At 34.3% G+C, this 14,587-nt stretch overlaps 1 protein-coding gene and 1 pseudogene across 1 annotated transcript; both read left to right on the forward strand.

The window, feature by feature from the left end:
* The first annotated feature begins 4,807 nt into the window (after positions 1–4,807).
* On the forward strand, positions 4,808–12,792 carry LOC107805339 (T-complex protein 1 subunit zeta 1). Its single transcript, XM_016629371.2, has 15 exons — positions 4,808–5,094; positions 5,178–5,241; positions 6,856–6,991; positions 7,490–7,641; positions 7,740–7,787; positions 8,112–8,204; positions 9,007–9,113; positions 9,199–9,313; positions 9,400–9,486; positions 10,527–10,731; positions 10,860–10,954; positions 11,722–11,790; positions 11,899–12,006; positions 12,097–12,215; positions 12,451–12,792. Exons 1-15 carry the CDS (start codon positions 4,961–4,963, stop codon positions 12,524–12,526), a joined length of 1,608 nt encoding a protein of 535 aa, XP_016484857.2. The 5' UTR covers positions 4,808–4,960; the 3' UTR covers positions 12,527–12,792.
* LOC142172294 (small nucleolar RNA snoR69Y) lies at positions 7,190–7,295 on the forward strand (annotated as a pseudogene).
* Positions 12,793–14,587: the final 1,795 nt, after the last annotated feature.

The raw sequence follows: 14,587 nt of genomic DNA on the forward strand, positions 1-14,587 counted from the left end.
TTTTGCAGCAACTAGAAAGGACCTTTTTTGCACTTCTGAAAACTTTTTGAACTTATAGTTAGAGGCCTTCCCCAAAAATTATAATATTCTCCTAGCTATATCTCCTCACCCCCTATTGTAATCATTTCCCGGTATTATTATTATTGATGATTTCCTGTCTCCAATCCAAGTTTCAATTCTGATGTATTTGCCATAAACATTATAGTTTTGATACACCCTGTAAAAATAAACTTGTATCTTTCTCCTCCACCTTATGTAAAGATTTCCAGTATCCCGTGAAGCTTGGTACATATGCATGCTCACATACCCATCTGGTGTTGCCCTCATAGATCTTTATTTTACTTGTAAAAATGCTGCCCCCTTTCAATCCATAAAAGTCACCTTTCATTATCTTCACTGATGTCGATAAGCTCGTAGGATTTTTCACCTAAAAATTTAAAAAAAAAGAGCTTTTCCCCCCTTCTATTGCAAGGATAAACTTCACCGGAAAAAGAGTGAAATTCCACCAGAAGAGGAGTGAGAAAGTGAAGGAGAAAGTAGGCACATTTCCCAAGAATCCTTCTGCTCATATTAAATGATTCATTTCTTTTGTACTCCTTGCTTCAACACTAGAAATCAAATGACACTCTTTTGCATATATCAAGCCCGATGTTTGAAAAACAGGGAGAAGATTGTGTGGAGAATCAAATTGACATGCATTAATAATGTGACAGATTTTCGGTCTCCTTTTCTTCTTCTTCTTCCGTCGATTTGGAGTCTCCTCTTTACAATGCTTTTTCGCATGTAGTAAAGATTAGTGTAAGTTTCTTTACAATTATTTTCTATAAACCTTGAGAAAATTTCTGCATTATGAATGTGATCATCCATTTTGCTATAGAATTCTTTTTTATCTCTTCTGATAATCTAGAAGGGATGAGATAGACCAAGGACCAAGTTTAGGTGACTGAGAATAATGTGCTACATTCGGTTGGCCTTTTTATTTTTGATGCCTGAAATGTGAAGCAAGGGGTTTATTTCACAGGAAATGGTTAGAGATGAGAACAAATAGGGGTGTGTGTGATTGTTTCTGAGGCTGAAAAGCAAAAGCTTTTGGATGAATTTTATTTCAATATATGAGCTCTTTGCCATACTTTCGGGTCTCATAATATCTTGTAAGAGTATTTACTCAGACTTGGGAATTCTTGTAATATCTTGTAAGAGTATTACCTCAGACTTAGGAAAAAGTTCATTTCCTGCTTTTGTGGAACATTCCATGTTAATTTCTCATTGTCTTTCTTTGTGTTTGTTCTCTCCCTTACAAAACTCACTTATGTTTACGTCTTTGTGATCACATTTTCTATCTGCGAATATATCTTATGAAACGTCAACAATATCTGGTATAGTTGTTTATATTATCAGTTTTTCTTCCAACTTAACTTTGAATGGTTTATGTACCAAATATTTCAGCTTTGCGCAGTAAAATGAAGCAGAAAGCACTTAAAGAATATGACCGATATACCACAAAAATGCACCGAATGTGCCTCAGGAAGAACAATATCTGTTGTTTGGCAATGTCGCAAACAAGCTAAGGAATTAAATGAGTGTCTTCGTTTGTAGTAAGTCTGTTATCTTTGAGTTAACTTGTGCTTTCACTGTAATTGAGGACTTGCTTATAAGTAAAAAGTTTTTTTGACCTTGAGGTTACCGTGACACTGCTTTGCTTACTTAGAAACAAAAAGAAAAAGGATGCCTTTGATATTTTACATGCTTACCTATAATTATTTTGCAAAACCCTTCTCAATCACATGTCCTGTTATATGGAATAAGATAACAAGTTGCTAATGATGTGTTCTCATGAACAGTTTTACCATGGAATAAAGTATGAAAGTGACATGCCGCCTATTTAATTTCACCCTTGAAGTATTTTTGTGGCATTTCCCACCATTTATATTATCCATTTCTCTTTCTTTTCTTTATCATCATGAAAGGTGCCATTCAATGACAAGTTGGGTATGAGTTGAAGTTACAACTAATACACCACTTGCAAAAATGGAGTTCTCAACTTCTTGCTGATGAACCCAATTATGTCGGTCGAAACTGCAAATCACCTTTTTAGTTGGACATTTGGTTGATATAGATAAACCTCAAACTCTGCGCAGGAATACTAACTTTTCATAGGTAAGCAGTCCAAAACCATTTACCTTGCGAGCTTGCTTCTGAAGTTGAAAGTAGATGGGTCTGATGACAATATGCTAATCTACACTGCCCATTGCCATGAGTTTACTGCAACATGTTTGTCAGTTTCTCTATCAAAAGGAAAATAGAGGGACAAAAAGGAGGAAACAAAGGCGTTTTTGTCAATAGCAAACATCAATCGAATTTGATTGTGCAGTGTGTATATACAATTAAGCTTCATTGGCTATTGGCTAAGTTCGTATAAACAGCGAGTCAATTTAGCCATTATATGTTTTGTATTCGCAATTATGCATTTGTGTGCTTAAAGGAATCGTTTAAACAGACAAATCAATCGATTTTGATCGCCCAACGTATTTATAGAAAGCTTCCTATGTACTAAAAATAATAAATCAGTTGTACACAAATTATAATTGTTCTGTAACAAGTCACTTAACAAACTTTGCAGTTACTAGTACATGTGCTATTAGGAGTAACATGTATAGTGAGACGTCTCTATAACATCATCCATATATAACAACAATTCACTATAAAAGTCAAGTTTTTCTCATAACCGATTTTTTAAGTTATATTTTACCTCTTTATAATAACTTTTTACCTATAGTAGCAACATACACATTTATAGTAGAACACTCTTTGTAAAATTACCCCTCTATAACAACCATATAGAAACACTAAGATTACTAATAATAATTTTAAAAATATGCACACAATCTTTTCCATTAAACAAAGTTTCTATCTTGCACAAGACTTAAGATTTGAGATTTGCACATGATATCTTTTCCATTGGAAAATTTAACTGTTAAACTCTTAGATTGTTTTCAAGGGAAAGCTTTTTGATGCCTTTTTGCTGAAAATTTGGACACGAATCTTCGCCAATTCAACCATTATATCGCTAGTAAGAGAATGAAATCTACGAAAAAACTACAATTACAAAGCTCTTCTATCAATCTTGAAAGAATTTATTTTTCTAGGTAGCTTTAAAATGTTTGCTTTAGAGTTTAAATCTTTATACATTTAGTTTTTTTTTGTTTATATAAAATTCCTCCTAATTTAGGAGGATCTATAGTGTTTCCACACTTTACCTCTACCGTGACTCGAACCCTGGACCTAACGGTCGTGGGTGGAGGTGCTAGTTAGCTTTCTTCACTATTTAACTAGTGAAATATGAATATCCTTGAGATTTTAAATTTGAATAATTTTCTTATCTTTTATATGTAACATTAAAAAAGGAAAAACAATTGATTTTTTGAATAATTCTTATCTATAACAGTCAAAAAATATTAAACGTTAAATGCTGTTATAATAGTGTCAGTGTTTATATATCACTATAAAAGCAAAAAATATGACTGTTATAGAGAAGATTAACCGTAATTGACTTCTAAGAAACACAATAATATATTATTTTTTAATAGTGTCATTGTTTATATATCACTTAAATCCTAAACTATTTTAGTGTACTACTATTGTATCGTTCTCATTATCACTTGTACTATAGGTGTGGTGTGGATTATCGAATTTTTGGTCAATATTGTCCCTTATCTTGAAGGGTAAGTCTATTTTGGTTCCTCAAACATAGTCTTGAGCATATTTAGTCTCTTAAGTATGCTAAAGTTGAGCACCTTTAGTCTCACTGACACAATGTGTTAAAAAACTAACGGTGTTATCCAACTCTGATTCATGAAGCAAATTTTCTCCTCTGAAGCAAAAGTTTCATCTCCTTTTGTTGGATAACGCAAATTATCACTTTAATTCCTCATTTTTAGATATTGTCTTCTAGAATTTTGACCTTGAAAATATCCCCTTTTGTGCTAGTTTTCAATGAAAAAATGACACTGTATAGCTGCTGTAAAAATAATAGCCGAAAAATATATAAAATTTGTATATATATATATATATTGTATGTTAATATACAAAAAATATATAAACTTTATATACTTTTTTCGTTACCAGATGTAAATAGTTTTTGACACGGGTTAAAAATACTAATACAACCTGATTATTCGTTTGCTTCAATAATATGCCTAGAAGTGATATTGGCAGCTCTACGTTTTTCAAATTTTAACTTTTCTTTTTGTAAAAATCAACCTAAAATTTTAAATGTATAACAAAACAATTTACAAATTTTATACATTTTTTCGGCTATTATTTTTACAGCGACTATACAATATCATTTTCTCATTGAAAACTAGCACAGAAGGGGATATTTTCAAGGTCAAAATTTTAGAAGACCTATAAAAATGAGGAATTAAAGTGATAATTTACGTTATTCAATAAAATTAGAGGAAACATTTTTTGCTTCAGAGCAGAAGATTTGCTTCATGAATAAGAGTTGGGTAACACCGTTAGTTTTTGAACATATTGTGTCAGTGAGACTGAATGTGCTCCACTTTAGCATACTTAAAGGACTAAATATATTCAAGATTATATTTGAGAGACCAAAATAGACATAATCTCACATATAAGTGACAATATTGGTAAAAAACTCGTGGATTATCTTTGCGACATACTAGTTTTAATTATTGAGTACGAGGAAATGGTAATTCCGGGCGGTCCATTAAGTGTTAAACCGCCCAGATCGGTCGAGTTACTCACTCCAAAATAAAAATAGAAAAAAGAAAAAAGAAAAAAGAAAAAAGAAAAAAGGGGAAAGAAGAACCCTTGGAGTAAGCCCTTAAACCCAGCCCTCACAGTTGAGAAACAAACTCTTACCACACTTGCCTACTTCTTCTCTTTCTCTATAAACTCTCCCGCGATCTGTATTTTCTCGCATTGCAAATAACTGAAGATGTCTGTAAAGGTACTGAATCCAAATGCAGAGGTTCTCAACAAATCTGCGGCGCTTCACATGAACATCAACGCCGCCAAGGGTTTACAGGATGTTCTCAAAACCAATCTCGGCCCTAAAGGCACCATCAAGATGTCAGTTACACACACTCCTTTTTTTTTGGCGTTGATTTCATCTTCATATTTATTAGAGGCTTTATTTTTTTGTTTGACGACAGGCTTGTTGGCGGTGCCGGTGATATTAAGCTTACTAAGGATGGTAACACATTGTTGAAAGAGATGGTCAGTTCTTCCTTTCCTCAAGCATTATGTGATTTCTGTTCCCTTCAATTTCATGACTTTACAAAGAAATGACTAGGTTAGGGGGTAAATTCGTAAAAAGTAAGACTATGTGGTGCAAATGATGAGCTAGGCCCAAAGTGCATTTTGCCAACATAGTATCACCAAAAGTGAATCCACGTTTTTGAAGTTTATGGATTCCTACCACGATCTTGACCTCAACTGACCTCAAGTTAATATACAATAATAACTGTTTTCACAGTTAAATATTTATACATATATAGTGGATTTTTAAATGCACATATAGGGTTTTGGCAAAAGATACCGGGTTCTCCTGAACCCATAGGGGAACCCATAGGTTACACCAGAGATCCGTCCACCTCTAAGTATCACCGCCGGACTTATTCATGATGTTTGGCTACTTGTTTGGGCACCCATGTTAACTCCAAGCTCCACATGGCTAGTCTTGGGTATGATGGGGCTGTTAGAATTCCACATTGCTTTAAGGGGTCGTGTGTTAAGGTGTATAAGAATAGTGCTAAATAAGGTGTATTAGTAATGCAGGAGTAAGTATGCAAGCATGGGTTATGCAGAGATTATTTCTTATCTATTGTTTGGTGTGATGTATAAAAATTAAAATACATTGTATAATTTTTAAGAAAATTATTGTTTACAAAAATGCCCTCCATATTCATTAATTTTAAGAGACTTTAAGGACAATTTTATTTTTAACCATGCTAATGCAGCCTTGGTATTGCTAATACCATGATTTGCTATGCATTAGTTATACATAGGATAATACCAAATAGGTTGTATAACTAATACTTGCATTAGTAATACATAGATTGAAAAAAATGTACCAAGCAAGGGATTAATAATACCCAAAGCTAATGCATGTATTATTTTCTCTAATGCATTCTACCAAACAACCCCCAAGTGTATGAGTTGTTGTCTCCTTGTATGGTCGTAGGCAACACTCACCATTTTAGCTAATCCTCGTGGTCGACTTAGGCCCAAGGTTTCTTTTTGGCCTTTAGATGCATTCTTTTTTGTTTTTGGGTATTTTGCTTCTTGCTTTTGCCTTACGTTATCAAACAGGTTGAGTTCATGCTGTTTGTGGCGTCAGATATTCAGTATTAATGTTGTCACTTGGCAGTGTCCTGAAAATTTGTTTACGGATTTGCATGTTGATGCAGAGATACGTCTGGAGTTTAGAGAATTCCTATTTGTGTTAAAAGAAAAATTATTGAGTAGTGGGTACTGAAGTGAAATGGGCTCAAAAGGAGCGGAATGGATATAGACTTCATATAGCCAACCCCAACTAGTTTGTTATTAAGGCGTCGATGTTTCTATTTTGTGTTCACAGAAGTCAAGATCAATATTTAAATCTTTTCATGGAAGTGGAAACTAGGTCTTGTGACAAGATCTATGAACTTCTTAAGAACCAAAGCTTGTCTTAGCCATGTGAGCATATCACTGGTGACTCCGTTAATGTGGCCAAATTTATAATATTTATTTTGAAGATAAGATTTTATCCTTGTGGAGTATAAGTGGAAGATAATTGTTGTTGCTCCTAGGTAATTGGTTTTAATTTCCTTTTTTTACTTAAAACTGCAGCAAATTCAGAACCCAACTGCAATAATGATTGCTAGGACTGCTGTAGCTCAAGATGATACTAGTGGGGATGGTACTACATCTACTGTGCTTTTCATTGGGGAGCTCATGAAACAATCTGAACGATGCATAGATGAAGGTTTGCCATATATTATTTACTTTTCCAAGCAACTTTATTGCTATTCTTTTGATGCATTCTACACATTTAAAAGAAAAATAAAACACGGAACTTTGCTACTCTTGTTCATGAAAATAGCCCTCGAGCTTATGATGGTTTATGCACTCCTACTTTAAAAAAGAATGAAAATAATTGAAAGAGACCAACTCTCAGAAGTAGGGCGACTATGATGATGATAACATTTTTTCTCAGCTCATTATGAGACCTTATTTTTAAGGTCTAGAAATGTACTCCGTTTCCAACACATATATGTCTGAGCTTCACCCTCATTATAAGAAAAGAAGAAATAAAAAGAAAAATTTTCAGAAAGGGAAAAACATTCAATGAAAGATTCATTCTTTTTTACATACTATTTCAGTGACAGTATTACTTGTAGGATCCTTATGAAATCTTATGCATAAGTATCTGCTATCTGTTTTGGGTTAATTTAGGTTACCAATGCTTGTCCTTTTCTTGCAGGGATGCATCCTCGTGTGCTAGTTGATGGTTTTGAAATTGCAAAAAGAGCAACTCTACAATTTCTTGAAAAATTTAAGACTCCTGTAGTGATGGGTAATGAGCCAGATGAAGAGATATTGAAGATGGTTGCAAGAACGACATTGAGAACAAAGGTTTCTTCCGCAATTTTAATTTTATAGATTTTGTTTCTGCTGTTGATATGCTCTTCCTTTCCTACTGGTGCTAATGCCAATTTATTGTTTTGGCGCAGTTGTATGAAGCACTGGCTGATCAGCTAACTGACATTGTTGCTAATGCTGTGAGCATCCATTCTTATTAGCCATCAAAATATTTGGTCCTTTTATTTGGTCAGGTTTTATATCCTCTTTGAGACATGGTGTCCTGGGGAAGAGGGACCGGCCGATGCTGATATCTATCATGTCTGAAAGTTAGATGGATCGGTGGTCTCTGAAGGGACAGAATTCTTTTATTGATCTATTCGGTATAAGTCCTGTAGTAGGGGAGAGATACGCCTAAGATTTAATGTTCTGACGATTTTCCTTTTGCAATGATGCATGATGAACTATATTGGTTGTTTTTTGGTATCATCCTTCATTACATACTTTGCAACTTTGTGTGATAGGTGCTCTGCATTCGCAAGCCTGAAGAAGCTATTGATCTTTTTATGGTTGAGATAATGCACATGCGGCACAAGTTTGATGTGGACACTCGTTTGGTATGTGGAATGCTATTCTTGGCCTTTCTACAATTTGATTGACATTTCTATGAATAGTGAAAATAGTTGTCAGATATTGACAATGATAACAACACTGAGCAGAATAATGAACATCCTATTCTGATTAGTCTTAAACTCTTGGACTGGAATCAGAGTTACAACCTTCAGAATTATTGGCGATTCCGAAGCAGATACTACTTTTCAAATAAAATTTTAAATGCATGAAAACGAGTTTAATGTACCTCTTTCTAAGTTTAGGTGATGGTAAAATAAAGAATGCTGTGTATGAAAATAATTTTACTCTGAGATTACACTTCTTTAGTTTTTTAAAGTTGGATTTTATCTAGGATGGTGCGGAAGGAAAGTATGACTGGCCTTATTTGAAAAAAAGTAGGTCGGTCCGATTAGGGTAGAGAAAGTGAAAAATTGACCTAACACACCTAATGATAGTCATAGAAAGTGAAAGATGCATGTATAAATAAACCTTGGGTTAATTGACCAGAATATGAAATGAGCTGACGAATATTCTAAACATGTTGGAGGTCTTGAAGAGACATTAGCATGTGGGTTAAGGAAAGATATGGTGTAATGCTTATTTATTGCATGCAGCCATGTACATTTCACTAAGTATGCCAAAATGCCTAGATGTGGATTCACTTGCCTCACTTCTGCATGATATTTCGTGCTGCCAGATGAAGAAACTTTTGTTTTTTTCCCCTCCTTTTGCCCAGGGCGTGGGAGGTGTCAGATAAAAGTCGTGCTAATGTTTAATATGTCACCTCATTGATTTTGCTGCTTTTAGGTTGAGGGTCTTGTACTTGATCATGGTTCAAGACATCCAGACATGAAAAGGCGGGCAGAGAACTGTTACATTATGACTTGTAATGTCTCTCTTGAATACGAGAAGAGGTAATAGTGTTCATCCAGATTCACATTGCTTAAGTTTACTTGGTCTTGATGAGTTCATACCATTGATCAATCTTCTCTTTCTCAGTGAAGTAAATGCAGGATTTTTCTATTCAAATGCAGAGCAGAGAGAGGCAATGGTTGCTGCAGAAAGGCGTTCTGTTGATGAGAGGGTGCAAAAGATAATTGACCTAAAGAACAAGGTATGCTGTGCAGGTGGCTATTTGGCATTGCTCTATATTAGTGTAACAACATATTTATAACGTTCAATGCTGCTGGTTCCCTGCAGGTCTGCGCTGGAAATGACAACAATTTTGTTATCATCAATCAGAAGGGGATTGATCCTCCATCTCTTGACATTCTTGCTCGGGCAGGAGTAAGTTGTCTTTGCTCTCTTTATTCAGTTTGTAGTGAATTTGCTAGCTGATTCATTCAGTCTACCAAGCATGCAGCCTTTTCCATTTTGGTTTCTCTGGTTGCTGTGCGAGCATTTTGTGAACTAATTAGTTTGGTTATGCCTATACAGCTTGGGCTTGTTTTGATAAAATACGGAACTGCTTACAACCCCTTTATTCCTCTCTTTTCTTCCTTTGTTAGCCGTACAGAAAAAAGGTAAGGGGACGGGCTTAGTGGAAATAAAATGCTCGAATAGATCCGAAAGACTCCAAATCTCTGTATGAAAAGATAAAAGATATTTGAAACTTGTGGTGCTCTATTATAAACTGCTTAGGACAATGGAGCAGTTGGATGGGGCTTGCTTGTCTCTTCTCTTTTTCTTTGTTAGAAATTCAGAACTGATTTATTGCATTAGCTTTGTGCCTTCTCAAATCATTTGTTTTTAACACTCAAAAAAAGGTTCCGTGAGAGCAATATGCAATGAGCTCTCGCTTTTATTGCATTAGTTCTGTGCCTTTTCAGATCATTTGTTTTCAGGACTCAATCAAAGGATCCATGAGAACATATGCAATAAGCTCTCTCTCCATTTTATCATGTACAACAGCTTGAGTTGGTTGAAATATTGAGGCTATTTTTATTTAGTGACGTTTTACCCAAGGTTTTCTAAAATGCACTGTGCTCAAGCACCCGCATGCAAATGCAAATGCAAGTTTTTACACCTTTAGCTCTTATTTTAGTAATTTCCTCTTTTGCTTAAATAATAAAGGGTAGAGTTTGACACCTCTCTTTAATGCATTATCACAACTCACAATGGAAAATTTTCATTCTGTCTGGGCATCGTACCATTCAGTACTTATGGATCTTCTTTCCCAAAGTATTTTTCCCCTCAAAACTATAGATTGCAATTTGAACAGTCAAACTGGAGATTGCATGACATAAATGTATGACATGAACATAAAGACTTGTCTTCTTTCGACTTTCCAGAACATTTTATGTAATCATACTTGTTTCATGTTCTAGATAATCGCACTTCGAAGGGCAAAGAGGAGAAATATGGAACGTTTGGTTTTGGCTTGTGGCGGGGAGGCAGTTAACTCTGTTGATGACCTAACTCCTGATTGCCTTGGCTGGGCTGGGCTGGTCTATGAGCATGTTCTTGGTGAAGAGAAGTATACCTTTGTAGAAAATGTCAAAAATCCTCATTCCTGTACTATTCTTATCAAAGGTACTCTTAGGTGCTTATTGATTGTTAAACCATTTTGCTGATTAATTGTATTGTTGGTTCTCGTGATGCTTATCATCATCGTGAGCTGGAGCAGTAGATCTTAACCTGCAGTGCTGTTTTCTTTACAGGGCCTAATGATCACACAATAGCTCAGATCAAGGATGCAGTCCGTGATGGACTAAGGGCAGTCAAAAATACCATTGAAGATGAAGCAGTTGTACTCGTATGTTACTCATTGCCAAATATAAAAAAATAGTTATTTGATCAGCAAGATGGATATCTGTGTGATTCAGCATGGTTGCTCCTTCATATGATGTTTGTGCCTGTTTGTCTGTTGTTTTTTGCTGCTTGTTTATCTTTGATGACCAAAATCTGCATGCATCCCAGGGCTTTACTCTAGTGGTAAGAGTGCAACCGTGACGTGTGGATTAGGCGCACGTCACAGGTTTGAACCATACTACAGACATAAGCGTGGTATTTAAGTGGAAAAGGTAGAGGGCAGACCATTTATCCACCTAGTTTCAAACCGTGTCATGGCCCTCGTGGATTTCTTGGTTCTCAAAATAAAAACCTGCATGCATGGGAGCATGATCCGGTTTATGCGAGTAAATACTGCTAGAGATCATGATAATCCTGTGCATCATTTGTTATCTTCTCAGTTGGGGGCCTCAAAGTAAGTGTCAGTGTCTTATGTTGAACATTTACGAACAACGATGTATTGAAAGGGAAGGCTTTATTGACTTCATAACCTCAAGTTCTCTTTTCCCCTGATTAATGGAGGTACAGCTTCAACAATCAATCAATCAATCATCTCGGACTCCAATACTAGATGTTATAATTTAATGAATTTAATATATATGCCTATATCTGGTTATGGAATTTAAGCTTTCTCGTTGTTTCAAGTGTTGAAGCACAATTTGTGTTTGTAATATGAAAATGAGGTTATGCAATTCCTCTTACTGAGGTGTAGTCTTGAATGCTGTCTTTCAGGGTGCCGGGACCTTCGAAGTTGCAGCTCGTCAACACCTGATTAACGAAGTGAAAAAGACTGTTAAAGGGGTGTGTGTATATGTATTTATCACTACCACTACTTCCATCTGTTAAATATCTTCAAGTACTGTATCTGTCTTCTCACTCTCTATGTTTGTCTCGATAATATACGTACAGCGTGCTCAACTTGGAGTGGAAGCTTTTGCTAATGCCCTCCTTGTGATACCAAAGACACTTGCTGAGAACTCTGGCCTTGATACACAAGATGTGATCATAGCTCTAACGGTATCTAGATACTACTTCCAATCCATCTTTCATGCATGCAACAATGGATACTTTATGTCAGTGTCTTTGAAACATCTCAACTCTTTTCAGGGAGAGCATGACAAAGGAAATGTTGTCGGACTAAATCATCACACTGGAGAACCTATAGATCCACAAATGGAGGGTATATTTGACAACTATTCCGTGAAGCGTCAGATTGTTAATTCTGGGTATGTGAGAACTTTTCATTCCTTTTTTGTTTGCTGTGCTGCATGTGCATGTGTTTTATGCATGCTTAAATAGTATCAACTCTGCTGGGAAGTCCTTTGCAGTGACCATTGATCATTTCATGGAGTTTGATTTCTCTTGTTCTTCGATATCCCTTAGCCTTTGAAATGCCACAAAAGGGAGAACGCTGTTTGTTCTTTCTGTATGTGTCTACTTACTATACTCTTTTCTTTACAGGCCTGTTATAGCATCTCAGCTGTTACTTGTTGATGAAGTAATTCGTGCTGGACGAAACATGAGGAAACCAAATTAGTTTTTTCTGTCTGAAGATATACTTCTTCAAAAATTTTCCTGTAGTTTCCATCTTCGTATTGTTTTAGATTTATCTAGGGGAAAAATTGAAGAAAAAAGAAACAAAGGTGAGGGCGGGGATGAAAAAGGTGTGGAGAGTTAGTAATGTTCATCCGTCGATTTGTACGGTTTCTAAAGATTTCTGTTCAGTTTTTTTTGTCTTTTAAAAATGTTATACCAGTATCATACCGGTTCGGTATTTTATTTGTTAGATTTCAGTTTGTGCGATTCGATGACTTCGGTATTACTTTTTAAAGTTATATTCTATAAACCAAATTTAAAATGGGAGAAGGTCTAAATATACCCTGTACTTTTGAAAATGGTCTAAGAATACCCTTCGTTATACTATTGGGCTATTTATACCCTTTTAGTCAATACTTTGAGTTTAAATATGCTTCTTATTTAAACGGAGTTACATGTGTCATCGTCTTATTGGTCAATTTTAAATATCTCATAATTAAATAAAAATACTTATTATCCATACTCGAAAAATAATTTTATAAAGCAATTTATTTTTTTGTAAAAACTGGAAAAAATGATTTTTTTAAATTAAAAACTGATTTTTTTTTCTTCCATTTTTTACAAAAAATACTGCTTAAAAAAAACTGAAAAATATTTTTTAAAACAATGCTTTGTAAAAACTGGATAACAAAACTGAAAAATAATTTTCTAAAGCAATTAAAAACTAAAACAAACTGATTTTTTTAACTAAAAACAAACAAAAAAAAAATATTTGTTTTTTTAGTTTTTACAAAAATATTGCTTTAGAAAATTGCTTTTCAATTTTTGTTTTTTAGTTTTTACAAAAAAAATTGATTTAAAAATTATTTTTCAGTTTTTTTTAAAGCAATATTTTTCTAAAAACTGGAAAAAAATATTTTCGATTTTTTCAGTTTCGTATAAAAAAATCAGTTTTTCCCGTTTTTAATTGCTTTAGAAAATTAATTTTTTCAGTTTTTACAAAAATATTGTTTTAGAAAGTATTTTTCAGTTTTTTTAAAAGCAGAATTTTTTTGTAAAAAATGAAAAAAAAAATATTTTCGTTTTTTTCAGTTTTTAGTAAAAACAAAAATCAGTTTTTTCCAGTTTTTACAAAAAATAAAATTGCTTTATAAAATTATTTTTCGGGTATGAATAATGAGTATTTTTAATTAATTAGGAGATATTTAGAATTGGCCAATAAGACAATGACACGTGTCCCTCCGTTTAAATGAGGGGTATACTTGAACCCAAAGTATGATTGTAAGGGTATAGATAACCCAATAGTATAACGATGGGTATTGTTAGACCATTTTCGAAAGTACATGGATATATTTAGACCTTCTCCCATTTAAAATTGACGATTAAACATGTTATACATGAAACTGATTTTTCAGGTTTGATGATTTAATCAAGCAAAAAAGAAAATAAGAACAAATTAAATAAAAACGTTAATGATATTTCATTCTAAAACAAGAGTTTCTTTCTTTGGTTGAAAAGATAAGAAATAACATAAGACACAATATTTTATTATTGGAAGCCAAATGTCTAGAACTATCAAGTTTAAAATGTCTTTTTTGTGGCGAGTAGGTCGTGGGTGCAGATAGAAGATGTTGCATATGGCCGGAAAGGGGCTGGCTAGATCAGATCATAGAATTACAGTGGTTTACTTTTAAGGCAATATAAAAGATTATTGTTGCTGCCCTGGACGAGGACGACCAGAGGCGGACCTACATTGTGGGTTGAGGGGTTACGGGACTCGTTAGCCTCGACAAAAAAACTATATATATATGTTATATATATCTGTCTATATATATGGGACCCCTTAAATATTTAAGATGTGCTCCCAAACATAAAATGGTGGATGAAGAAGTGATTTGTATTGGGCATTTAAGTTTGCTTCCTATCTTGATGATGTGGGTTCGAAACCCCTCTTCACCCTTTTCTCCTTTTTGTCTTCCTTCCTGGAATACAACCGTTTTTAGACTTAATAGCAAATTGCTTTAATTTTAACTTTTATCTTCCTTTTGAATTCAACTATAGC

The sequence above is a fragment of the Nicotiana tabacum genome, chromosome 17, assembly GCF_000715075.1.
Source record: "Nicotiana tabacum cultivar K326 chromosome 17, ASM71507v2, whole genome shotgun sequence".
NCBI classification, from domain to species: domain Eukaryota; kingdom Viridiplantae; phylum Streptophyta; class Magnoliopsida; order Solanales; family Solanaceae; genus Nicotiana; species Nicotiana tabacum.